The sequence below is a fragment of the Mycteria americana genome, chromosome 6 (genome assembly GCF_035582795.1).
Source record: "Mycteria americana isolate JAX WOST 10 ecotype Jacksonville Zoo and Gardens chromosome 6, USCA_MyAme_1.0, whole genome shotgun sequence".
Taxonomy (NCBI): domain Eukaryota; kingdom Metazoa; phylum Chordata; class Aves; order Ciconiiformes; family Ciconiidae; genus Mycteria; species Mycteria americana.
Window position 1 is genome coordinate 49,157,656 of NC_134370.1, and position 25,271 is coordinate 49,182,926.

Genomic DNA, 25,271 nt, shown 5'->3' on the forward strand with positions numbered 1-25,271 from the left:
GTAGAGTCCTGTGCCACAAAGCAGTGGCCCTGCCAAAAAGCCAGGCCCTGGTGCGGGGGGACATTTTGTTCAGCTGAGGAGGACCACGTTGGCAATGTGCCCGCGGCCAGAGCCTTTGCACCTAACTCAGAAAATGGAAGAAAGGGCAGAAGGAAGCAGCTGAGCCCTGAGCTGGATGCAGGCTCGAGGGCCGTCTGTCTGTCCATCCTCCAGAGCCCCAGGTCACATCTACAGGTTAAGCTGCCCACTCAGCTCCTCTGCCCCAGAGTAAAATTGAGCCCCTGCGGGGTGACCCCTCCTCAGTCACCACCAAAGCTGCTGCCTGCTCCAGTTGGGAGCAGGGCAGGGAACAGCTGGGAGCGGGATCGCACCCAGCAAATAAAAGTCACAGCAACAAACTGCGTTGGCCCCCGTGACTTCCGTTTAACACCCTCTCTCCAAACACAGCCTTTCGTTTCCAACAGGAATTGTAACGCAAATATTTATTTCTCCATCCCAGCTCATGCTTTTAAAAGGGAAACTATGCGGCATCATCTGGAGCCGGCAGAAGCTACAGTTGCTTCCCTCTTGGTCTCCTCCATCGATCAGAGCAAGCAGCTGAAGGCAGCCCCTCTTCAGCTGTACTTTCTCTCCCTTCCCTTGGCTGGAGGACCTTGGAAGGTTGCTGTAGGGCAGCAGGGAGGTGGTAACCTGAGCTGCAGCTTTCTCTGCCCTGAGGGATGCACAAATCTTAGGTCCAGCTGCCCACCTCCGGGTTAAATTGCCTGACGGAAGGAAAACCATGCTGATAGGAGGCTGGATGTGGTCTCCCAGCCAGGGCTCTCCCTGTGGTCCTTTGCCAGCCGGTGAGGCCGAAGCACAGGGGGAACCCGCAGCTGGAGCAGCCCAGAGCCTTCAAGGGTCAGGGAGGACAAGGCAGTCCAGGTGTTTGTCCTCTTCCCCCGTGCCAGTTGCTTCACACACTAAAAAAAATTATAAATAATAAAAATAATAAAATAAGCAGCCATTTGCAAAAGTGTGCAGCATGCTCAGCCACATCAGAACATTGCAGAGCCGGGGTGCCGTTTCCTCCCCTCCCAGGGACGGGGAGCTGAGGCCAGCCCCAGCCCCAGTTAGGATAGTTCTTGCTGCCCGCTGGTATAATCAATAGCGGCTGCACAGTCAGATGATCGCACGCAACCCACATGGTTGGCACAGAAACAAGTGTTTTTCTGGGAAAAACAGGGGGTGCAAGGGCAGGATACAAGTGTCCCCGCTATCTGTGGGCAGCCATCCCCGTTCTTGGTATCTCCTGCTGGATATGGGCCCTCCTCCAGGGGCATTTTCATAGACAGCTGGGAGGAGACTCCCCAGGGCTGTGTTTAGCCTGGTATTTCATCTCCCCCCTCCATGGCAAGAGCGGTCCTGCTCTGCCCTTTTAATCTCCCTTTGGAAAACAACCTGGGGACAGTGAGTACAATCGTTTCATCCCTGCTAAAACCGGGGAAAGGCAGCAGCTGGCACGTGCAAAGTGGGCTTCGGCTGGGTAAGAGGGGCAGTGGCAGGGAGGGACTGAAGCACCTCGGTCTGCAGAGGAGAATCAAACCCCTACAAGCATTTCCTCCGCTCCAGTTAACGCTGTAACTGATTTTTCAATCCCTATTTGGGAGGCACAGCACGCATCCACCCTTAGGTAGCAGGAAGACGCTCAAGAATTTGTCTTTCCGAGAAACCTTTTATTTGGCACAATCAATGCTAGCGTTTTTCAGAGCGAAACCATTCCTTCCTCCCCCTACTGAGAAAAGCCTCGAGTACAGGCTTCTGCTGGGCTCGTGCCGCACAAAGCTGTGCTCAGAGGCAGGGTCTGCTGCGATGCAAGGAAATTTAGTTTTTCTCAGTAACATGTGGGTGTGGAAAGCCCACCCTTTGGATTTACAGCAGCCTGCTGCAAACTTTTTGTTACTAGAAGCGGACTGGCCACAAAACTGTCATTGAGAAGGCCTCGGTAAACAGCTGGATCAAAGGCTGAAATGCCCCGATTTCCAGGGCCGAGGCTGCTGTCAGGGCTGGGGTTACGAGCAGCAGCTGCACCTCAGAGGTCTGAGCACTGTTCCTATGCTGGAGCTTTGCCAGAGGCTTTAACAGAAGCAGGAGCTGAACCGGGAACCCTGCAGTGTGGGGACAGATCATTTCATTTCCCAACACACGACTGCCTTAGCAAAGAACCAGACAATCCTGTTAAGGCCTCACAAGAGCCCTGGAGAAAAAAAAAAATTAAAAAAAAAAAATCCAGCAGCACTTGGAGCAAGATATTCCACTTTCATGCCCTTTAAACAAAACCATCCTATCACTACCTTTGCCCCCCTCTCAGGGAGCATGAGTGACAGTGAGAAACAGGGAACCTTTTGCTTTCTCCTTACCCAACCAGTCTGTCCCAGCAGCCTAATTCTCCATCTGGCTCACTGCTTCATCCTGACCCTCCAGAGAGTTTGTTGGCTGAGGGGTAGACAAGTGTTCCAGCTCATAATGTCCGTTCCTCGCAGCCGCCGCGCTGCTCGGGTGACCCTTTTCCGCTGCCAGCTTTTTACTCTTCTTGCTCTCAATGATCTGCTGGAGCTGACGCCCAGCATAGTCTGGTTTGGCAGTGAGCACAGTAGCAGGCATGGCGAGCCCGATGATTTCGGGTACCATGTAGGGCCGGAGCCAGCCCACCAGCGGGGTGCTGCCGGGGGTATAGTGGGTTTGCTTGTGATAGAAGAGAAGTCCATCAACCTGTAAAAAAAGAGAGAGAGTGGATGAAAGGCCAGAGCTGGAGGCTTTTGCAGGTGGATGACAAAGCGCCAGACGACAGCACCGCTCTCCATTTACAGGCCAAAACTACCAGCTGGATCATTTTTCCTCAAGCAGTGCAATAAATAGTGGAAGAGAAAGAAGAAACCTGCAGAGCTCCTGTCCTGAAAGATCAGCACAAGCCCAGGAACTGCCGGATGGCTTTAAATCGCCAAAGGCAAACAATTTCAACCTGATGTCAGCACAGACCAGCACTTTTCCTCTGGTTGCTATGATCCATTCTGCAGAAAAGCCATCAGGTTTCTGAATAAGGCAGCACACAGAAAGGCCACTTTACTGGATTAAGGTTATTTTAAATAATACATTTGGAGAGTAATTAGTCAGAGCGCACGACGCCAAGGAGCCCCAATTCGTAACGCTGCTACAGCTCTTTCAGCTGGCTTATGCAAAATAAATTCTTCATGTTTCCCAAGAGAGAACTTCTCCAGCAATCAATGACAGTTAAGGGCACTCAGGACTTTGAAGGTTTAAGCCCTAACTCTTGTGCTACTATTTCCACACTCTGCAATACTGCAGCTGGCTGACGTTTTCCCCGCTTCCCCGCCACGCTAAGGGATTTTCACCCCCCTCTTCCTGCGCTTCCCAGGGGTGTACTCTGCAAGGGTAGATCCTGCTGTCAGGCTGACTAACGCTGGAGGTGGTGCTCCTCTTAGCTCAGCCTTGCCAGCTCTTAAAAGGCCATTTGCCCACAAGTAAGAGTGGGCAGAAGAGATGAGAAAAAGAGCCCACCTCAGGCTGAATTGCTCCCAGGCCCCTCCCCGAGCTTCCAGCCCCCAGAATACATACGGCAGAATGGCACCTATATCTGCAGTGAGCTGAGGCATGGGTGAGCCAAGCAAATAGAGGTGATATCTGCTACCATGCTGGACTGCGAGCCAGGCTGAGCAAAGAGTAGCATACGTCCATCTCTGCTCCACAGATGCTAACCTCCAGCAGAGAGGGTAGAGCTTCTTGCACTACTCTGTCCATAATTTTCAGTCACTGTTAAGATCTTGCAAAATAATCCCAGAAAAAGGGGGATTCCTGTGCTAGGAAAACGTAAAACCAGAACAGTAAACATCATGATGAGCTTGTGTAACCCTCTGGATATCTAAAGTGCAAAGATTCTCTCTCTGCCTGCCTCCCAGGAAGACTTGGGAAGAGCCACATTCTGTGGCACCACGCCTGCACATCCAGCCCATTCCTGTGGGTGCATAGCACTCGGTGAGCAATGGGGATTCTCTGGCACCCATGGGAATGTTTTGGTAAAGATCAGAGCCTGGAAAGGCTTCTGCCTTCCAGACCGCTCCAAAGATCTTCCCCGAGCTGGAGAATTCAAAGGAGTTCAGCTTGGTGGAGAGTTAGGTCATGTTCTTCCTTCCCCCAATTTCTCTTAAGTTACTGCAATTCCCATATTCCTTCCAGTTTATTTAATTTGTTGGCCAGGTCCCTACCCTGAGTCACCGCACTGACACCAGCCACATCAGAATAAGGGCTGACACTGTCCCTAAACGACGGAACCTGATGAGAAACTGGCCTGGCAGGATTTCACATTTCACAGCCATGCTTTTTAGATTTTAGGTGCTTAACAGTACACCCATTCCTTCACAGCGGGATTTCTCAGAGACTTTGGCTCCCCCTGCCTTCGTGGAAACCTGAACATTGTTTTACTCAGATCTGCGAGCAGGACAATAGCTCTTCAGATCCACTCCAAAAACAACTTCAAATTCAGTGCCAGTCAACTGACCCAAAGTCCACCGAATTCAGTGGAAAAAAATTCTGCTGAATATAGCTGATCAGGTCCTAACTCTAAGGTTACAGATTAACTCTCTGAAGACCCAGATCTGAAAGCACTGACCGCATCTGTGGCCACCACATGCATGAGATCCTTGTAAGGATCACAAGATGCTGGGCCCGGGCATAAGGAGACCTCTAATATACTGCACTATCTATACCAAGGCTGTATTTTGCCTTCTGCAAAGTTTCTTTCTTTACGTACTGTTGGTGGAAGCTATTTACAGGGATTTCTTGGGCTCCCTCTTGCGGCACATCACGAAGAGACCCACAGTTCTCTTCATTCCTGGAAGCAGCACTATGGTTTCTGTGGGGTTACTGGCTGCTTTGAGCCAAATGACACCACATTTCACTTGTTGGGGTCACACCGCGATGTATTGACTAGAGAACCTGGGGGCAAATCGCAGCTGCATTACAAGGGAGAGTCTGATCAACTCCATCTCCCTCCCCTGGCATTTCACAACAGTCTCCTTTGCAGGCCGAAACGTTTCTGCTCTGACCGCAGTGGGGCAATACTCCTCAGCCTTTTCTCGTGGGAGCAGATGCCTCAGGAAGGAATGAAGCTTTCTTCAGCAAATACAGGAATGACTGTTTCTACAGAGGCACTCAGAGCATTTGTAATTGAGCAAGTCAGCTTTAGGAAACCTGGGATGCCCTCTCAACACTCCCCGATCAGTGTTCGGAGTGGGGTCTGGCATTGACCAGCAAGGGGCTGGGACTTTCCCACTCTCTCTAATGATTGTCCTGGCTTTGACAAGCAGAAGGCAAAGTCAGCCCTCACAGCCAAATTAGCATCCCTTAAATTTAAACCTGCACTTAATGTTAATCGCTAACTTGGGCCAAGAGAGCACAAGAGGCACAGTCAAATCAACGTGGCTTTTGGCTTAGCGGGACAAGCAACCTCTGTAGAGGCTGTTCCTGACCTAGGGCTGAGACTGGGCACTCCGTAGGAACTGCTGCAGCCACTGGAGGAGCTTCTGGCTCCCAGATGCTTGTCACTGATGCTGCGCTGGAATGCCACCACCTCCTCCATCCTCTTGCACTTCAGTGCCAAGTCAGCCAGGATAGCCACCGAAAGCAGCCTGAGCTGTTTTGACGAGGGCCTGACTCGCTGCTCACAACCACAGACAGCTGAACTGGGTGGCAGGTCGAGTTGCCTGTCCTGCCCTTCTCCCACAGGTCAGAGAGGCCTGAACAGCACCTAATTCTAAATCTGCTGAAGCAAATGCAGGTGTCCTGTTCAGCCACTCTTGCTGGGAGAACAGCCACCTCAGAGAGCCAAGAGCAGCAGGAGCCAAAGGCAGGAAGCTGCCCGGTTCTCCACCAAAGCAAAAAGCAGAGCCCGCACTATTCCCTCCACAAGATGCAGTGGCAGCAGGAGGACAGGCTCATCTGAACCCCTCCCAGCCATTTCTGCTACAGCCATCTGCCCCCAGTGCCAGTACGTCTCAGGCGCCCATCACTAACACCCGAACCCCTCGGAAACCATCAGGAGCTTACCACCACCCTTTTCTTTCCTCCCCACCAGACACAGCGTAGCTGGGTGCCTTGCACATAGACAGATGGAAGTAGCTAGACCAAGGAAACACAAAGCCTGTGACAGAGGTCAGAGAAAGACACCACTCTGCCCACCTCGCAGACCTCTGGAGAAACACCACCGCATAAGGGAGCACACTGCAGAGATCCTCATGCCTGCACCCATGCAAGCCCACCCACCACAGAAGGCAGTACCAGCTTCGGCCCTAAAATGGCCAGCTGTCCCTCACACTGCCACGTGAATGCGAGCTATGCTGCTTCCGGAGGCAGTGTGGGTGTCTGCATCAACCTTCTCTTCCCCAAGAGCTCTTTCAGACAACAGTCAACAGCAGTAAAGGCATCCCAAACACAGGGAATGCTACGGTTTAACTCTTGCTAATTAGTTTGGTTGGATGCAGCCTGTACCTGGTGGCAGGGTAACAGATCAGCCACGTGCATAAAAGGCATCCATCCCCCATACACAGAAAGAACAGCGCAGCTCAGCAAGCTTCCTGCAGGCCTCAGGAGAGCACAGTTCCTGAGCGAAGGGGATGCACCTCTCTCCAAGCACTGGCAGATGCGCAGCAGGGCTGTCTCTAAGGCTGAGGTCCAGGCCCCCGCCTGCATGTTCTCACCTCGAAGGGGAAGTCCATAGCCAGCACCTTACACAGGCTGTCCGAGGAGCAGGGGAAGTTCTGCAGGCCCACAAATTTGAACTGAAAGAGTAAGAGAGGGTTAGAAGAGACAACTGCATGGCCTAAAGCAGAACGAGTCAACGAATCGAGCGCTGGTGCGGAGGTAGCTAAGAAGGAAGGATTTCCCCCAGTGCAAGATCCAGCATGAGAGAGACAGGGTGAGGGACAGGCATCAGACAAAGTAACCAGAAAGATCTCCAGCAGGGACCACATCACTAAACTGCTGGCCTTCCAGCCACAGGGTATCGGGCACCCAAAAGCAGAAATAGGCTCAAAAGAGGATTAGACCAGCTCCTGAAAGGCAGGTCCCCTGGTGGCCATTAACGCCATGGTCTAGGTACAACCACTGGCTGATGAAGTCAGAGGGAACATAACAGGTATCCCCAATTCCTTACTTTTTCTATAGCGACTGGTCTCTGTGATTACTACCGTTTATTGGGACAGACAGACCTCTGATGTGATTCAGAACAGCAATTCGTAAGCAAACCCCAGATCTAGGGGCAAAAAGACAGGACCAAGCTGTCCGTCGGTGCCGATCATATCTCCCTAAAGTAACTGGAAGTGCCTGCATGAAAACCTACAAAAATCACCCTACCCACCAGAGAGGATGGGGTGGGAAAAGTCTTTGGAGATAATCCTCGCCATCTCTCCAGCAATGCTGGATAAAGCACGTACATTGCTGCAACTTTACAAATCTCACTGCAATAAGAGAAGATGACCGAGGGATTGCCACCACAATGTCCAGACAGCATGAAATCTAGAGCGCCCAGAAAGATCTATTTCAGGTATTTTATCATCCCAGTTCCAAATGCTCCCCGCTCTGGCATTTAATGAGAGATGCAGATGGCGGAGACTCAGCACACAGCTCCCACATGCTCCTGATACCTTTTTCCCAAGCATCTAAGGCTGCAGGAAGGACTTTTCAGGAGAGCTGACCCTTAGATGCTCTTTTAACCAAAACAGAAAATGATGACCTCTGGGCAGGATGCAAAGCAGACAGACGTCTGCTCCAGGCTGCTGGCTCAGCCAAGCAAATCTTTCCACCCAGGAAATGAAAGCTGAAATGACCCCCCCTTCGTTAGGTAGCTGTCTTCTGGATATTCCCGTTGAAGTCAGAACAGGACATTCTTCAAATACAGATACCTTTGCTGCTGGCAGAGGAGCGGTCATCCCCGTTTATGACCGATCTGCTCAACCCACAGGAGCTGCTCTGCTTAGCTCTGTCTGAGCACACACAGGGGCCACACAGCAATCAGGTCCTGCTTTGCAAACTGTGCTTCATAAGCCAGGCTGACAAATCTCTTATGTTTGTCCCCAGAAATCACTTTCCAAGCTGCTGTGGGTTCTAGGTCTGACCTCCATGTCTAAGTCTTCAAAGGAAGACTTTTTATCCTTGCTCAGCAGGGACTCCGGGTGGCAATCTGGCATCTATCCCAACAACTTCAACGATTACTTTAAGCAGGACGGAAGGCTAAAGCTTTACGAGCCTTTCCCCTTGCCTTGGGAGCCCACAAGATTATGCAAGAATAAATCCCATTGTAGTCAGGCTGTCGACCAATGCTGCCCCTGTAGAAACCACACTGGTTTTCCATTCCATTTCAAGGGAAAGCTAAAAACAGCATGGAAGTTAGCTGATATCCTGCAGTGTGATCTCCCTCAGCACTTTGGCTGGGGGGGGGGAGAAAAAAACCAACCACACTCATGTACAATACTCAGTGGTTCTATTTACATCCTGAACATGGCATCCCATTTCGTCAGAAGTACATTTTGAAGCCTGATCTGTGAGGAGGAAAAAAAAAAAAAAAAAAAAAAAAAGAAAAAAGCTTCCGCTTGTGAAAGAAAGTGCTGAAGCCTGCTGAAAAGGAGAGCTTACCCCCCATCCTCCTTCTCCTCCCAGTACAAAAGAACTTACTGGATTAATCCTGCTTTTCTCTCCCAGCCCTTCCTCCTCTTGGATCTTTGAGAAAAGCCAGAAGAATCTGAAGTCGGTCTGTGAAAGGAGGCAGAGACTTAATGACTATCCACCGCACATCACTGATCGGCACCTGCCGAGCATCGCCATTCCTCTGCACTTGCCTGGGAGATTTACAAACTCAGCTTCACCTGCAGAACCAGCCAGCACCCCGAACTCTGCTATTTCCTGATATCCCCAAAAGATGTACCCAATTATTCCAGTAGCCATCAGCCCACAAGCTGTAAAGATGCTGGTGCTTAGATGAAATACCCACCTATGTCCAGCGCTGGCTGCAAAGCAGCTCACAGAACAAGGAACAAAAGGGAGGGCAGGGCAGAGGGGGAAGATTCAGTACCTGGCAGTCATAAACAGGGTGTCCTCTCCAGCACATCACGTCGAGGATATAGTACGTCTGCTTTGCCTCATTGTAGATGCAGTCCAAGATGCAGTACACTGCGCACACACACACAGGGAGGTCCAGCCATGCTCCAGAGACCGCCCAACCCAACAGGCAAATGCCAGATCAAATCTCTCCTGCATTAAGCCTGCCCTGATGCAAGGCTGAGAAGTGCAGAGGGATCCCCCTCTGCTAACAGAAGCCGCAACCACAGAAAGCGTTTAGCTTGGAGTCCAACAAGGCTACAAAGGTACCAGCCAGAGGCACAGCAAGCAAAGGCATGTTTCAGAAAAAGGCATTTATACTCAACAGTAACCTCTCCTCAGGACAAGCAAAGCAACTGCAAGAGGTATAAAGAAAGATGGCATTGTATGCAGCTCTCTGTCGGAAGACAGAGAAGATGTTGAGGTTTAAGAGCATCAGTTAACCAGGCAGCTAATTAAAATACGTTCTTATCTAGCATAAAAGTATCTGAGATTGTCCACGCCTAGTTATCCCCAGAGATACATGAACAGGCCTGAAGCTAACTTCCCCTGGCACCAGAAAAGGGCAGAGCGCTTCAGGACCCAGGAAGCTGGAGGAGCAGCACCGAGCCTGCCAGGGCACACACTCACAGGGAGCAGCAGGTGGTTCCCCTCTCTCTACCCCAAAAGCCTCCTCACACCGTTACCTTTCTCACTCGTTGAATTGTGCCGGTTCCCCCCTGGCAGCAGGGATGGGAACCTGTTGACGCAGAAGCCGCTCTTGGTGTAAGCTGCTGTTGTGCCCTGTGAGGAAATGGGAGAGAAAAAACAAAGTCAAGCCAGACACACGGGCCAGTCTTATGTTGGTCGGGAAACAGGTACAGGTCCTTTACCAAATGGTGAGACATCACCATTGCTGCTGCTTACCCTGGATGCCACGACTAGTGCCCTTTTCCCGACGGGACACACCACTACAACCCACTCCTGCTCCAGATCCGAGGGGACATCAACCAGCCATTCAGACAGCATCAGCTACAGAGAAATCCAGAAAAAAAAAAAAAAAGCAGTTAGCAACAACTCTCCTGAAGTTATGGAGAACTCACAGCAAGATTTCAACTTGGCTCCTACAGCTACACTGGGTGCTTCAGAGGCAATTTGCATTGCTCGTCACCCTGCACTACAGCACCAACGGGGCTCCCTCCCTCTCTCTAACCAACTTCCATAACAGACTCTCCCCCAAGTCTTTCGCTTGCTTCCCAGCTGCTGACTAAGCTTCAGACTACAGCACGGGGCTCACAGTCCTCGGGTTGGGCACCTCTGTACCTTGGTCCCCACTCCATCACTTTAACTAAATTATTTATAAATACATGGTAGAGCTTAGCAGTTCCTAATACTAGGAGTAAAGAGCCCAGACAAGGTGACCTCTTCAGAGACTGTCTGGCTGTGATCACCTGAAAGGCTGTATGTCTTTTAGGACCAATATGGCAGCCAAGGCTTATAAAACCCAGTGCCCTAGACACAGACAGAGATGGAGTCTTTAACCGACTGCTGTGCAATGGGATACAAATACGGCTAGCTGAGCTGAAATCTCCCAAAGCACACAGGCAACCCATCTCCGCCTGTCCTCCATTGAACGCAGCATGTCTCAGGGGCAGAACTGAGGCATGGTTCCTCACTGAGCACCAAGCCAGGCAGGATATGTTATTCCCAGCCCCGACACAGCCATCACCATGGCTGCTCATCATGCCCAGCCCAGCTTCAACGACCCCACATCCCTCACCCCGCCCAGGCCTGCATTCACACCCACACCCTGTTGTGGGGAGGCAGGCAGATGCAGGCCGCTCCTCACCTGATTGGCATAGCGCTTGGGCAGCTTCTTGCCAGTATCCACGTCCATCTCCTCTTCCTCCGCATCTTCCCCCTCCTTCTCCTCGCCCTCGCTCTCCACCCCTGCCCAGTCGTCCTCTGCCAGCCTCCTGGCATGGTTCACGTAGTCCAGCCGCCTCCTGGGGGGGAGGAAACAGCCCAGCTTGCCCTCTGCGGCAGGCAGGCCACCACCCCCCCGCTCCCCCCACCCAAGGCCCTGGGCCGCGTCTCCACAGCCCAGGCCGCCCGGCGGGCCCAGCACGGGCCTGCCCGCGCCCAGCGGCGCCCCCGGCCGGGCCGGGCCGGGCCGGGCCTCCCCTTCGCGGGGCCCCAGTCCCAGCGGAGCTGGCTCGCTCACTCTCTCTGGAGGCGGAGGAGGCGCTGGCGGCGCTCGGCCTGCCCCGGGCCGCCGCGGGCCTTGTACGCGGCCAGGCGGGGGTGCGGGGCCGCCGGGCTGTTGGGCGCTGCCAGGGCCACGCCGGCCGCCAGCGCCGCGCTCAGCTCCTCCATGGCAACCCCCGCCCGACGGCCGCGCGCCATGACGCACTTCCGCCCGACGGGGAGGGGTGGTGCCGCAGACGCCCCGCAGCGCCCCCTGGCGGCGCGGAGGCTCCGTGCCCGCCCGGCCAGCGGCAGCCCCCTCCCCCCCCCCGTGACTCAGTTTCCCCTCCCGCCGGGAGGGGGGCGGGGACCGGGAAGCGGGAGGGGACACTCGGGGCACGGTCGTGGGGGACCACCGCGGGCCGGGATGGAGGGGACATTCGGGGCGGGGATGGAGGGGACACCCCGGGCAGGGATGGAGGGGACGTACAGAGCAGGGGTGGGGGGGGCAACGGCGGGCAGGGACGTAGGGGACCATCCCGAGCAGGCATGGAGGGGACATCCAAGGCAGGGATGGAGGGGACACGGTGGGCAGGGAGGGCTGTAGGGGGACACCCCGTGCAGGGAGGGACACCCGGGACGACTCCCGGTCAGGGTCGCGGGAGCAGCCGGTGCCAGGAGCCGTGACCCGCGGGCCGTGCCGTGGCCGTGGCCGTGGCCGTGGGCGGGATCCGTGCCCCCCGGGCCGGCTGCCTGCAGAGGGCAGCCTGCGACCTGCCGCGCCGCTCCCCGCGGCTCCCCAGCTGCGAACCGGGGAGCTCGGCGCTGCCGTGCGTCACGGGAGGCTGGCGGCCAGCCCCGCCACCGGCACCGCCACCGCCACCGGCACCGGGCAGCAGCACCGGTACCGGCACCGGCACCGGGCAGCAGCACCGACATCGCGCAGCGGCAGCGGGCGCCGACACCGGAACCGGACGGCGGTACCGAGAGCGGCCCCGGGGCCCCGAGCTCGGGCGGCGGCAGCGAGCGGCGGCCCCCGCGGCCCCCTGCCCGGCCATGCGGTGAGGGCGGCCCGCCGGGTCCGCGGAGGGACGGGAGGCTCCGTCCCGGCCGGGCCGCGGCTGCGCTCGGTTCCCCGGCCACGGTAGCGGCGGCGCGGCGGGCCGGGCTCCCTCCTCCCTCCGCCGCCCGCACCGGCACCGGCAGCCGCCGGCCCCGCGTTGAGGCGGGGGCTGCCCCGGTGCTGGCCCCGGTGCTGCCCTGCTTGCGGGACCCTTCCCCTCTGTCCTCCGTGAGATTTGCGGATTTCAGGGGGGAAAAAAACCCGAAACAACAACAAAACCGCCCACCAAATCCCGGGAAAGTCGGCCCGGAAAGGAATTGCAAAATCCCCAGGCCGGGATCACCGGGAGGTTGGGCTGGGTTTGGGGTCGGTTCCCGGCGCTTTCCCGGCACCCACCGACTGGCAGCCGCTGGCGGGAGGAAACTGGGGTGTTTTATCCACAGGAGCCCCGAGAAAAGTCGTTTTGGATTTATTCCCTCGCTGGCAGCTGGATTTTTTCCTCCCGGAAAGTGAAACCGCGGGATCAGCGTCCCAGCGAGATAAAACCTGCGTGGACATGGCAGAGCCCGGCTCTTGGTCCAGCCGGGGTTTATATCCCGTAGGAGCGAGGGAAATGCCGCTCGCTTGACCAGGGAATGTTGTTTTTAACCAGGGCTCTGGGATCGGGGGGGTTACTTGGACATACGGACCTCGGCGTCACCTCGTAGGGGGTTTCTTCTCCACCTTTTTTTATTTCCCTGAGAAACCAGCCAAGCCTTTTCCCACAGCGTGGGGTGGCCCTGGTGCCGAGCGAGCTTGCAGTATCGCTGGGGCTTTTGTTTTTGGCTGTGGGGATTGCGTTACGCCGTGTGTCCCCCTCCCGGGACCGGCCATGGCGTTGAAAGCCAGAGCACTTTACAACTTCCAGAGCGAAAACAAAGAGGAGATCAGCATCCAGGAGAACGAGGAGCTCGTCATCTTCAGTGAGAACTCCCTGGACGGGTGGTTACAGGGCCAAAACAGCCGCGGGGAGACCGGCCTCTTCCCTGCCTCCTACGTCGAAATCCTCCGCTCCAGGTCAGGCTCCAACTACACGGACTACTCCAGCAGCCCGGCCGGCTCCCCTGGGCATGACTCCTCCTTCTACACAGCCCCCCCCAACCCCGGCATCTCCTACCAGGGCAGTTTTGAGGACGACGATGATGATGACTGGGATGACTGGGACGATGCTTGCACGGTGGTGGAGGAGCCCCGGAGCGCGCCGGGCACCAACGGGCACCCTTCGCCCAGCCTGCAGTACCCGGCGGCGTACAGCCACCACCAGCATGCCGGTTACCATCCCAAGCCGGCACTGGAGAGGCAGGACAGCATGAGCTCCTCCAAGAGGGGCAGTGTGGTGGGGAGGAACCTCAACCGCTTCTCCTGCTTCGTCCGCTCGGGGGTGGAAGCCTTCATCCTGGGCGACGTGCCCCTGATGTCCAAGATTGCCGAGGTGTACTGCATAGAGATGGGCTCCAAAGGTCCCCAGTGGAGGGCGAACCCCCACCCCTTCATCTGCTCGGTGGAGGACCCGACCAAGCAAACCAAGTTCAAGGGTATCAAGAGCTACATCTCCTACAAGCTTACCCCCAGCAACATCAACTCGCCTGTCTACCGGCGGTACAAGCACTTTGACTGGCTCTACAACCGCCTCCTGCACAAGTTCACGGTCATCTCGGTGCCCCATCTGCCTGAGAAGCAGGCCACCGGGCGCTTCGAGGAGGACTTCATCGAGAAGCGCAAGCGGCGGCTCATCCTCTGGATGGACCATATGACCAGCCACCCCGTCCTCTCCCAGTACGAGGGCTTCCAGCACTTCCTCTGCTGCCGCGACGAGAAGCAGTGGAAGCTGGGCAAACGCCGGGCGGAGAAGGATGAGATGGTGGGTGCCAGCTTCCTTCTCACCATCCAGATCCCCACAGAGCACCAGGACCTGCAGGATGTGGAGGACCGCGTTGATGCCTTCAAGGCCTTCAGCAAGAAGATGGATGACAGCGTCCTGCAGCTGACCAACGTGGCCTCGGAGCTGGTGCGCAAGCACGTGGGGGGCTTCCGGAAGGAGTTCCAGAAGCTGGGCAATGCTTTCCAAGCCATCAGCCACTCCTTCCACATGGACCCCCCCTACAGCTCGGACGCCCTCAACAACGCCATCTCCCACACGGGCAAGACATACGAGACCGTGGGGGAGATGTTCGCCGAGCAGCCCAAGAACGACCTGTTCCTCATGCTGGACACTCTCTCTTTGTACCAAGGGCTCCTCTCTAACTTCCCAGACATCATCCACCTCCAGAAAGGTAAGGGTGGCTTCTTCTCCCCTGGTGATGACCTCTCCTGCATGATAGCCCCGCATGGGTGGGAGCAGCACAGGCAGCGGGATGGGGATGCAATGAGGAAATCCTGCGCTCTGATGGGGATGGGGATGAGGATGGGGACTCCTGTGGACTCCTGGGGAGCCTGTGGCTCCCAGGGAGGCAGCATGTTCCCTGCTGGCACGGCTCCCCGGTCACCCCAGCCCGGGAGAGGCTGCTGGGGCTGTTGGGTCCAGGATCAGGCTTTGCCTCAAGTGATGCCATAGACTCTGTAACTGCTGCCCAAAGCGCAGGCATCGTGAGCAGGAGCCGGCACCATTGCTGTTGGCTCCAGGATGGCCTGCCCAGCACCCTGTGAGTGAGGGGCTGCATCGCATCTCCACCCACCACCGCTTGTCCCTCCTCATCCTCCCTCCTTGGCCGAGGCAGCGGTTGGGTGGCCAGCGGGGATGCTCCAGCTTGCTCCCCCGGGGCTGGGACATGGCTGGGACATGGCCTTGGGTTGGATGGAGGGACCGGGGTGGGGTGCGCAGGGCAGGTGGGATATGGCTGGGTCTCTTCTTCCCACCAGTCTCACTGCATTCCGCTGGCCAGGGGGGGCACGGTGGACCTTCTGGGGACAACCAGGGTCAAACTCTTCAAGAGTACATCCCTGCCCCTCTGATCCCTGGACGGGTGCGTTTAGCACCCCAGGGCGTCGGGGCTCCCGGCATCCCCTTATCCCCTTGTGCTTGCAGGTCCCCTGGGTATTTGGGGGGGTCAGGAAGGAGGAGAGGCAGTGAGAGGTGTCTGCTCTGCCCTTTCTGGGCAGGGCTCGGTGTCCCTTTGCACCCAGGCAGTGGGGTGTGACGCAGACAAGCCGGGTGTGGAAGTGGGGCCGAAGTCCACACGCTCGTCCCGGCCCGGCTGCCCGCCGCGGGAGGGGACACCCCTGCCGGCATCCCCAGATTTTGGGTGGCAGGGAGTTTTCCCCAGGGTGAAGCCAGGGCTGTCCGTGTCCGAGCATCCGGGGGTGTCCGTGCATCGCTCCGCATCCCTGGGGGAGGCTGGGAAGGCGAAGGGGGAAGGGGAGGATGCGATCCAGCCCTGGCCACTTCCTCGCCTTTCCCTCCCCGCGTTGTTTACCGCGGCGGGTGAAGAGGGGCTGGATCCCATCCGGAAGCGAGGCCGCGTGGGCAGAGCGGAAGGCAGGCTTTGGCCTCCAACCTTTGCTTCTTCCTTCTCCTCCTCCTCCTCTCCACCGGGAGCAGGGCTGGCGCAGCGGGAGCACCATAACCCCAGGTCCAGCGCTCCCGGCAAGGGGCAGGGAGAAGGGAAAAAAGCCCAGCGAGCTGTGGGCCAGATCCTGTTTTCAGGCAAACAGCCTCTGTGCTAATGAGGGGGGAGGAATGCAGGGCTGGAGCCAGGCAGGATTCTTTCGAAACCGAGCTGTAAAAATAAATGGAAGGAGGGGGAAAAACTAGTGTCAGAGCATCAGCCGCCTCTGGGAGAGGGAGATGCTTTCCCAGCTGAGCTCCAGCCAGCACTGCATGCCCTTCCTGCACCCCGATTCACCGCCTCCCGGGCTGGGGTCTCCCAGGGCTGCTCCTGACCCCCATCCACAGGGTGACATCGAACATTTGCAGGGCAGGCTCGGCCGGGGTGCTTGGCTATGACGGCACACGCTGCCCCACATTAGCTTTGCACCCCGAGCCTTGAGTCGCACCCCTCCAGCAGCCCAGACCCACAAACCTCCCTCTAAATATCAGGCTGACTGCCCAGGGATGGGGCGGAAAAGGAGCTGGCGAGGTCAGAGTCCACAGGGAAGAGGCCCTGGTCTTTCCCTGCCTGGAAGAGAGGGATGGGGATTGATGGGCATGGGGAGATGACAGCCCGGGAGCGCGCAGATCCCTCCCTTATTGATGTGGGGCAGCTTTGCACCTCTGACTGTGGGGCAGGCTGGTGCCCCGGCACAGAGGGCAGTGGGACCCGCCGGTGCTGCCCGGGGATGCCTGTGCCAGGGGAAGGGGGACGGAGGGACGCACAGATCCATCAGCCTCTCAGCCTTCCCCCTGCCTCCCCAGGCGCCTTCGCGAAGGTGAAGGAGAGCCAGCGGATGAGCGACGAGGGCCGGATGGACCAGGAGGAGGCGGATGGGATCCGCAAGCGCTGCCGCGTCGTGGGCTTCGCCCTGCAAGCCGAGATGAACCACTTCCATGAGCGGCGCGTGGCCGACTTCAAGAGGATGATGCAGTCCTACTTAAAGCAGCAGATCGTTTTCTACCAGCGCGTCAGCCAGCAGCTGGAGAAGACGTTACGCATGTATGACAACCTCTAACGCCTCCGCTTGCTGCCCCGCCGAAATCACGCACTTCTCTATCCGCAGCCTTGCAGACCTCCTCTGTTTGTGACGGGCTGAGAATGAACGGGAACTCATGACGCTAGTGACCAAATACCTTTGGGCTTTCTTCCCCCTTCCCGGGCGGGCAGTCTGCAGTCCTGCGGGGAAGGGCTTGCCCGCAGGCTGGCTGTGCCACCTCTTTCCCTGGGGACCTCCCGCCCTGCCGCGGGTCTGGCGGGGATGCGGGGGGTCACAAGAGAGACGGACATGGAGGGAACGGTGCCGGTATCTCTGCCCAGTGATTTTTAGCTTTCTGAAAACCCATCCTCCTGGAGCAGAGAGGTGGGTGCATCCCAGCCCGCTGGGAGAAGAAATCAAAGCGGTCAACATTTTGCACACTAAAAGCTTTTCTGATGGAAAAAAGAGAAGAGAAAGATCTTTATTTGGAAGAGAATGATTTTTTTTTTTTGGTCACAAAATATTTTCAATATTTTCCATTTTTCGCAAATGTTTCTGCAGCATTTTTACCAATCAGTTTTTAAATAGACGCACATAGGCGAAAGGAAATCTCTTTCTCAAGCATGGCTGTTGACTGGGAAAAGGGAGAAAAAAAAGGCAAAAAATAAAGCGCCCCACAGCGTTTTCAATAAAAATGTCAGTAGAAAAAACCACCCACCCTCTTCCCAGAGATGTCTGCGGAAAACGGAGCTGCTCCAGGATCCTGGGGAAGGCTCTGCATCCGAGCATCCCCCGGCTTCCAGCCAGCTGCCGAAAATCCCCATGCCGTGGGCAGCGGAGGGCTGAGTGCCGGCGGGGGGCCCGCACCGGCCGCCCTCCCACTCTCCAAACAACCTGCCGAGGGGCAAATCCTGCCCCGCTTTGCCCTGCCCAGTGGGGCAGAACCCACGGCAGCGTGCCGCTGCCTGGGGAGACAGCGGGACTGGCACGGGGGCCTTGTTTTCGAAGGGAAATGCCTGGGATAAATCACAGCGAGGAAAGTTAGGGCCGGCTTGGCATGGCTCCAGGGTTAAAATTAGACCCGGCATGCAGGCCAGCGGGGTATTGTTAAAATAACAGCGGTGCTGGGAATGTGGCGGGCTGCGCTCCGTCCTCCCAGAGCCCTCCCTGGCCCTAGCCCGCGGGGACAAGCACGCCAAAATACACCCAGAGGCGTTGCGCAGCCTCCGTCCAGGGAGGACGCATTTCCTCCTGCGTCCCACAGCCGGGGTGGTCCCCTTCACCATGGCTCCATCCCATCCCGACCCCATCCCAACCCCATCCCACCCCGGCCCCATCCTATCTTAGCCCCATCTTACCCCAGCCCCATCCTCCCCTGGCCGCATCCTACCTTGCACAATCCCAACACCATTCCCATCCTGTCCCAGCCCCATCCCACCCTGGCTCCATCCCACTCCAGCCCCATCCTGCCCTGGCTGCATCCTACCTTGCACAATCCCAACACCATTCCCATCCTGTCCCAGCCCCATCCCACCTGGCTCCATCCCACTCCAGCCCCATCCTGCCCTGGCTGCATCCTACCTTGGCCTCATCCCACCCCAGCCCCATCCCAGCCCCATCCCACGCTGGCCGCATCCTACCTTGGCTCCATCCCGCCCCAGCCCCTCCAGCAGCCGCAGCCCTGGGAATAGGGTGGCTGACCCCCGTGCTAACCCCGCAGGGGTTAACGCCTCGTCCAGGCCCCGCTGGCCGGGCACTGGATGACCTCGGTTGCCTTGGCCCCATGTTGAGGCCAGATGCTGCACAGGACGGCACGTCCCTTCCTCCTGCCAGCCCCACTGCTGCCTGCTCTCCCCCGGGAGCACAATGGGCACTGGATTTGAGCCTGCCACCGCCGTCCCCGGGCGGGCAGCCAGCCTCCGGCAATGCAAGCAGCCTCCGGAGCCGTGCTGGCACCCGGCTGCGGCATCCCGGCTGCTGCGGACCCGGCTTGGCAAGGGGATGCCCTGCCTGGGATCCCCCATCGCAGCACGGTCCCCGGGATGTCCTGGAGACAGATTTTGGAGGGTCTGGATGTGGAGTGGGGGACAAAGACCTGGGAGGGTGGGAGAGGTGGTAGCGGTGTCAGGAGGGTGCATGCAGCCCCAGCGAAGGAGTTAATCCTCCTCGGAGCTATCCTGATAAACACTTGCAGATTTGGGCCCCAAAGCCAGGCTGGTCACACCCTCGGCAAAGGCTGAACACTGCAAAGAGCTGCCTCTGCTCACAGGGTGTGCAGCCGGAGCAGGGAGATGTCCCAGCACCCTGGGAGCTCACCCTCCGCTCCGGTGTCCTGGCATGGGGATGGGGACAGGACAGGGTCCTTGCAGGCTGCATGCACCCCCTCTGAAGGCTGCGCCTCAGTTTCCCCAAATGTGGACCTGTGCTCTCTGCGGTCCTTTGGCACCCACAGAGGTCTCCGTGCCCCACCAGCCACCCCGCTGCGTACCCCCATGTCTAGACCACACTCCCAGGGCTGGCTCGACACGGCAATCCGTCAGCTGGGAAAAGCTGCTTCCCATTAACATTCCTGCTTTTTCCCTCCGCTGCCTGGCAGTGGGTGGCTGGGGCCCTCCCTGCCCACGAGCGGGCATTTCGGGGTCTGCCTTGGCCAGGCGGGGGCTCGAGCATCCTCCTGCTGCCCCCCACGTCTCCAATGGCGTCCCGCGAAAGTGCCGGGGTTTGGATGATGGAACCAGCTCTGGGCATCCCAGCGGCTGCCCCAGTGCTCCTGCCGCTGTGTGGGCACCTCTGGGGTGCAGGGTGGTGGTGAGGAGAGGGGCTGGGGATGCAGGCAGTGCTCCCCGTGCCCCGGTGGTTTCGGTTGCTGCCCTTATCCTGGACACAGGCTGTTCCCTGCTCCTGCTCAGGGTCACGGCACGAAAAAAACCCTCGGGTGCACGGGGCCGAGAGGAAACGCCGGGAACACGGGGCAGGTCCGCTTCCTCCTCCCGCTTCCCAAGGCTGCTCTCGCATGGGAAAGCCAGGGCCAAGGCACCGCCGCAAGCCCTGCCGGCACGACGGCTGGGTGGGGAGGTGGCAGCGGTGGCCGGTGCATCCTCCCTGGGGAGCACCGCGGCCGGCACGGGAGGGCCCGTTGCTGCCTCCACTCTGGCGGGAGGCTTCCAGGCAATTTTGTCTTGCTTTCTCCCTTCGGGCTTCTCCTCTCCGTGGAAACAAAATCCGGCGTCCTTGGTTTGACCTCTGGGAGACTGGGATTTATATGTGGGCTGGGCCAGCAGACAGAAGGGACAACCCAGATCCAACCCATCCCTAGGTATCCACCAGACCAGCAAGGCTCAGCTCAGTGGAATGAGCCACCTCCACAGCCAAACCAATCCTCCGCTGCCCCACGACAGCGTCCCTCCCTCAGCGTGCCCCTCAAGCCCAGCCTAGGCGGGAGGACCCCTTCCTGGGTGCAGAAGCAGCTGGGGTCCCACGGGGACCAGCCGAGTGGCTGGAGGCTGGAGGCTGGGGATGTGCTGGGTGCCTCCAGCAGCTGGGACAAGCAGAGCTGCCGATCAGAGGCTCATCAGCCACACGGATACACCCCCAGCCCCAAGTGCTCCGTAACTCAGGATCAGACGCCAAAGCAGCCCAGTGGCCTGACCCGGCTCCTCCCCATGGCGAAGGGGAGCGTGGGGTGCAGCTCCTGGCAGCGCGGCCGGGCAGGATCAGGCCTGCCGGGCACGCTACGCTGCCGGCGTGCTTAGCAAGCGTGTTGGAGAGGCACGGCTGCCAGCGGGGAGCGGGGAGCAGAGTCACGCCTGCTCGTCAGGGCTGGCAGCAGCTCTGGGGCTGCGCGCGCAGGGGATGGAGCCGAGTGGGATTTTGCTGCCCGAAACGGCTGTGAGGTCCTATCCAGACCCAGCCCTGCTGCTGGAAGGTAGATGAGCGTGTGCCTGCGTGGAGGCAGCAAGACCAGGCAGATGCACGTGGCAGGGCACCGGCGCGGGGCAGCGATGAACCGGGGGCAGAGGGAGACAGCTCAGCTGCCAGGTCAAATCTTTTAATCACTGCACTTCTCAAATATTTCCGAAGCGTGACCCTGACTCGGCTCCTCTAGGCAAGGCAACGAGCACCAGCTGGTTCCCCTGGCTGCGGCTATAAATGCTCCCTCCTGCTCCTAGCCCAGGGCAATTATGGGGGCTCAGCAGTGCTTGTACAGGGAGAAAGACCTGGGGACCACCTTTAATTGCAGCTGGGGTTTGCCAGCCCTCCTCATTCTCCTGCTGCTGAACGCTGCAGCCCTGGTGCTCTGCAAAGGGCTGGTCGTCCCCCCCAGCCGGAGGTGGGGTGATGCTCAGGGCAGACCCTGTCCCAGCTTTCCATGCCAGGATGTATAATCTCTCCAGTCCCCGGGAAGGTGCTGAGCCTGGGGAGGTAGGTCCTGTGCTGCCAGGGAGCTGCGTCTCTGGGCGTGTTGTTTTTGCAGGAGGGGTGGAGAGCTCAGGCTCTGGGATGTGGTTGTCCCTCCGTCATTTTCTGTCTGCCTTGGAGTTGCTGGGTGTGGAAATGGAGGTTAGGCTCAATCTGGCTTGAATTTAAATCATCAGCCAGGCTGGAGAGCCACGGCAGGCGGCAGCTGCCTGGGGGATGCTTTCTGGTGTCCAGGTCCTCATCTCTCCATCCTTTCCTCTGCTTGCCAGGGCCTGGGAAGCTTTATCTCAGGTGGCCAAGGTGGTGGGGGATGCCAGACTTCTGGGGACAGCCCTGTCCCGGCATGGGCTGGCTGTCCCCACCTCCTGTGAGGTGCTCCCGGGTGACGTGCCTGCAGCCTGCTCTTCCTTCCCCCCAGGCTCTGTCCTGTCCTGCTGGGCTTGCTGCCAGCTGAGCCTGTTCTGCAGGCTGTAGGCATGGCCTGCTGAAATCAGGCAGGCATGTAGCAGGGAGGAGGGCTCCCAGCATCCCAGCGTGCTGGGCTTGGCTCGGAGCTGAGCGGAGATCCTGAGCCTCGTCACACTACGCAGCAGCCAGCCTGAGTTCTGACTCCGAGTTTCTTACGTGGGGCAGCTCTTAGGAGCACCTGGCCACCCCTCCTCAGGTCCTTCACCTCCCTTGGGAGGAATAGGTGTCCTCTTGACCTCCTAGGCAGGGTCTCCTGAGGATGCCTCCTCATTGCCTGCCATCAGGGAGTGTGACCTGTGCCCCCTGAGGGGACCCCAGCATGCTCCTCCTGGCTCCCAGTGAAATCCAGGGCATCTCCTGGGGCTGGTGAGAGCTGCCAGGGAGGTTTTGGGATGGGGACAGGGAGGCAGGAGCCCTGGGACCATGCTTTGCCTCCCCAAAACAGAGGGGGGCTGCCTGCATGAGCTCAGGGGATTAATGCGCTTGCTGTACCTCTGTCCCCAGGAGCAATGTGGACAATGTTGTTACAAGGTCCTGCAGTGGTCCACAGCAGCGGAGGAGTTTAGAGGCTGGGGACATGATGCTTACATGGGTTCCGTCCCACGTGCAGAGCTTGGATGTGCTGGCCTGAAGCCTGGCTGGGAATAAAGTCTCTGATTTGTGGAACCCCTGCATTTGCATGGCTAAAGCTTGCAGAGGGTTTCAAAGCCAAATGATCCCATCTGCCCTGGGCGGATGCTGAAAGAAACCTGTTTGGCCTATTACTTGTTTGCATTTGAATAGGTGCCTGGAAACTGGTTCACGTCACTGGGACGGACTCCCCTCCTGCTCCCTGTCCATCCCCACCTGTGAGCCCTGGTGCCTCTGGCTCCTGCAGAGTGCTGGCCAGATTCTGGTACCACGATTCTGGTATCGTTACTAACCCAGGAGAGGTATCAGATCCAACCTGCTGCAGATGCGATGCCTGGGAGATGGCCGTGGGGTTATGGTCCCCTTCTCTCTTCCCGAGGCAGTTATGTGTGGCCTGGGGAAGCTTTGCCTTGTGGCAGCGCTTGGACCTATGGCCAGGACAGGGCCAGGCTGCCGGCGTGCGTTGGGTAACTCAAGAGGAGGTTTCCTGGCTGCTTTAAAGGCACTGTGGGTCTGCTGAGGAAATGGCAGGGGAAAATCGCTCTTACTCCCTTCTCCTTGCTGCGTCCAGGCTGGACTCTGCACAGGGCATCACTTAAACGTGCCCCTTCCCTGCAGCCGGGGACAGCCTGGCCCTGCCATCCCTGCCTGGGGACCAGCGGGGCTGCCTTCTCCCTGAGCCGTGCGGCAGTGCTGCTTCTCCTGCCTCGGCTGATCTGAGCTCAGATCAGGACGTTAACCCCAGCTCTGGGCTGAAATCCCCGCAGGGACTTCCCGACTGATCCAGCCCAGGCTGCATCCTGTCTGGGATCCAGCTGCGGGGGCTTCCCAGCGGAGGAGGAGAAATTCCCTGCTTCTGGGGCTTATGGACAGCAAGGGTGACATCTTAATTAAGAACTCTTTGGCATTTTTGCTACTTGTGAGCCCCTGTGTGACTGCCTGGGTAGTCTGGTGGTCAGGCACTGAGATGCTTTTACCCAGGTGGTCACCTTGGGGTGTCTGGAGGTGGCACAGAGGACAAGGGACACCAGCTATCGAGTTCTGCTTGTACCTCCTGGGTGGCTCTACTTGGTGATGTCCTTGCTTTTGACATACCTCTTCCTACCATTTAGGAGGTGGTAGCAGGTATGGTCTGTCATCTCCATCCTGTCACACCTCTGTGAGTCACTGCAACTTGCTCACTGTCCTTTGTCCTTTGTATCTGGGTGTCTTCTGGCTCCTGCTCTGCTTTCTGCCACCCCATGTTTTCCCTTAGTGATGTGAGGCTTTGCTTTAGCCTGGCTGTGGGCTGGCTCTCCTCTTGGCCTGTCTTTTATTCCCTGATCTGGGTGTCTTCAGAAGCTGCATGTAGATGTATGGGGGTCTTGATGACCTCTTGATCCAGGTGTCCTCAGCACCTTCTTACAGCCCCTCTTCTGCCCTTCCTGGTGGTGCTGCAGAAGGAATGGCTCTGGCCACGTCCTGCGGCAGGGGCTCCCTGGGGACAGCAGTCTTGCTCTGGGTGGCTCTTCTTGCTTTAAAACCGTGGGTAGAAGGCAGAGGAGGGATGCAGGTGTGAGATGCCTGGGGAAACACCAGTGGCTGTAGGTGCAGGAGGAGGTGGGGAGGTGCTGGGGGGAGACCTGGCATCCCTAGGATGGGGATCCCCAGGGCTCCCTAGGAATAAGGCATGTGAATTCAGGGGCACGGCTGGCTCTTGTCAGCCAGCTGTGCACATCTGGCCTGCCTTGGGGGAGAACGGCACATCTGGCAGAGCAGCTGTAAGCATCTTCCCTAAACCTCTGCAAGCTTTATAACCAGCTCGGCAGGGAAGGGTGCAGCCCAGCTCCTGTTGCCCCCAAAGCCTCCCAGATCAGAGTGGTTCTGGCCCAAACTGGGGTGAGGAGGGGGGACTGCATCTCTGCATGAGCAGGTGCAGCGAAGGCAGAGATGCTGCGCTGGCTCCCAGTGCAGGGAAGCCAAAGGGCCTGGCTAGGAAACTTTAGAGCTTGTTTAGGCTGTGGTTTGTCTGCTCTGTGGCTGGGCAGCAGCCCCCCCGGACCCTCAGCCCTTCCCCAGGTGGGTGGCTGGCAGTGGGCAGCACCGAGGCTAGGCCTGATCCTGCCCCGCCATCCTGCCGCAAACCCCAAATAACCCAAGCGGAGCCAGCAGCTTTGTTCAGGATTTAAGCCTTGCCAGCAGAGCTTGGCCCCAGAGAACTGCAATCTCTGCTGGCGTTTTCCAGGTTACAGGCTGTCTTCCCCTGACCCCGGGAAGTGGATGTTTCCCAGCAGCAGGAATACAACCGCAAGCCTTAAAAATAACCTGCTTTGTTTTCAATGCTCCTTACAAAATAGGCCACGTTCCTTCCATTTAATCCCTGGGCACGAGGCAAAAATCATTCGAAAGGAAAACACGGCGGATGCTTCCAAGGGGGCCCTCAGGGATGCCACTGGCTTCCCTGCAAACCTCTATCCCTTGCTGGGGGGTACGTACTTAGCAAAGATGATAATAAATGTGCTTGCTTGAATGTGACGGGGAAGGCACAGAGCTGGAGTTAAGCTGGAAGAGGGAGGGAGGCGATGGCTCTCCCTCCGCTCTGCGGGGAGAGGTTGTCCCAACCTTTTGGGAGCAGCACTGCCCCAGCAAGATCCTCCACGGCAAGCTCTGAGCTGTGGTGTGGGCAGCTCAGTCGCACTGTCCCCATTTTACAGAGGGGAGAGGATGTCATTTGCCCCTGAGCAGAAAGGAACATCATTTTTTCCCCCCTCGGATGGAGTTTTGGAGGCGGGGA

The 25,271-nt window shown here is 57.9% G+C and overlaps 2 protein-coding genes across 4 annotated transcripts; one reads left to right on the forward strand and one right to left on the reverse strand.

Moving 5' to 3' along the window:
- Positions 1-467: 467 nt before the first annotated feature.
- Positions 468-11,540, reverse strand: SNUPN (snurportin 1). Of its 3 annotated transcripts, none has more exons than XM_075505676.1 (9): positions 11,351-11,540; positions 10,976-11,132; positions 10,054-10,158; positions 9,834-9,930; positions 9,122-9,219; positions 8,725-8,802; positions 6,753-6,833; positions 2,400-2,751; positions 468-962 (listed from the first exon to the last, which is right to left on the reverse strand). In XM_075505676.1, exons 1-8 carry the CDS (start codon positions 11,530-11,532, stop codon positions 2,422-2,424), a joined length of 1,128 nt encoding a protein of 375 aa, XP_075361791.1. In that variant the 5' UTR covers positions 11,533-11,540; the 3' UTR covers positions 468-962; positions 2,400-2,421. The 3 variants fall into 3 exon arrangements, with proteins under 3 accessions (XP_075361791.1, XP_075361792.1, XP_075361793.1); XM_075505677.1 differs by lacking the exon at positions 468-962 and adding an exon at positions 1,680-2,236; XM_075505678.1 differs by lacking the exons at positions 468-962; positions 6,753-6,833 and having other exon boundaries at positions 2,248-2,751.
- Positions 11,541-13,247: 1,707 nt separating this feature from the next.
- SNX33 (sorting nexin 33) lies at positions 13,248-17,686 on the forward strand. Its single transcript, XM_075505680.1, has 2 exons — positions 13,248-14,688; positions 16,767-17,686. Exons 1-2 carry the CDS (start codon positions 13,248-13,250, stop codon positions 17,018-17,020), a joined length of 1,695 nt encoding a protein of 564 aa, XP_075361795.1. The 3' UTR covers positions 17,021-17,686.
- The last annotated feature ends 7,585 nt before the right edge of the window (positions 17,687-25,271 follow it).

Bases quoted from the DNA above. Each gene is read 5' to 3' on its own strand.
- SNX33 (XM_075505680.1), top strand. From the start codon at position 13,248: ATGGCGTTGAAAGCCAGAGCACTTTACAACTTCCAGAGCGAAAACAAA. The intron at 14,689-16,766 runs GTAAGGGTGGCT...CTGCCTCCCCAG, and splicing joins CATCATCCACCTCCAGAAAG to GCGCCTTCGCGAAGGTGAAG.
- SNUPN (XM_075505676.1), bottom strand. From the start codon at position 11,532: ATGGCGCGCGGCCGTCGGGCGGGGGTTGCCATGGAGGAGCTGAGCGCG. The intron at 9,931-10,053 runs GTAAGCAGCAGC...ATTTCCTCACAG, and splicing joins CACTAGTCGTGGCATCCAGG to GGCACAACAGCAGCTTACAC. The intron at 9,220-9,833 runs GTAACGGTGTGA...GTGTGTGCGCAG, and splicing joins CAATTCAACGAGTGAGAAAG to TGTACTGCATCTTGGACTGC.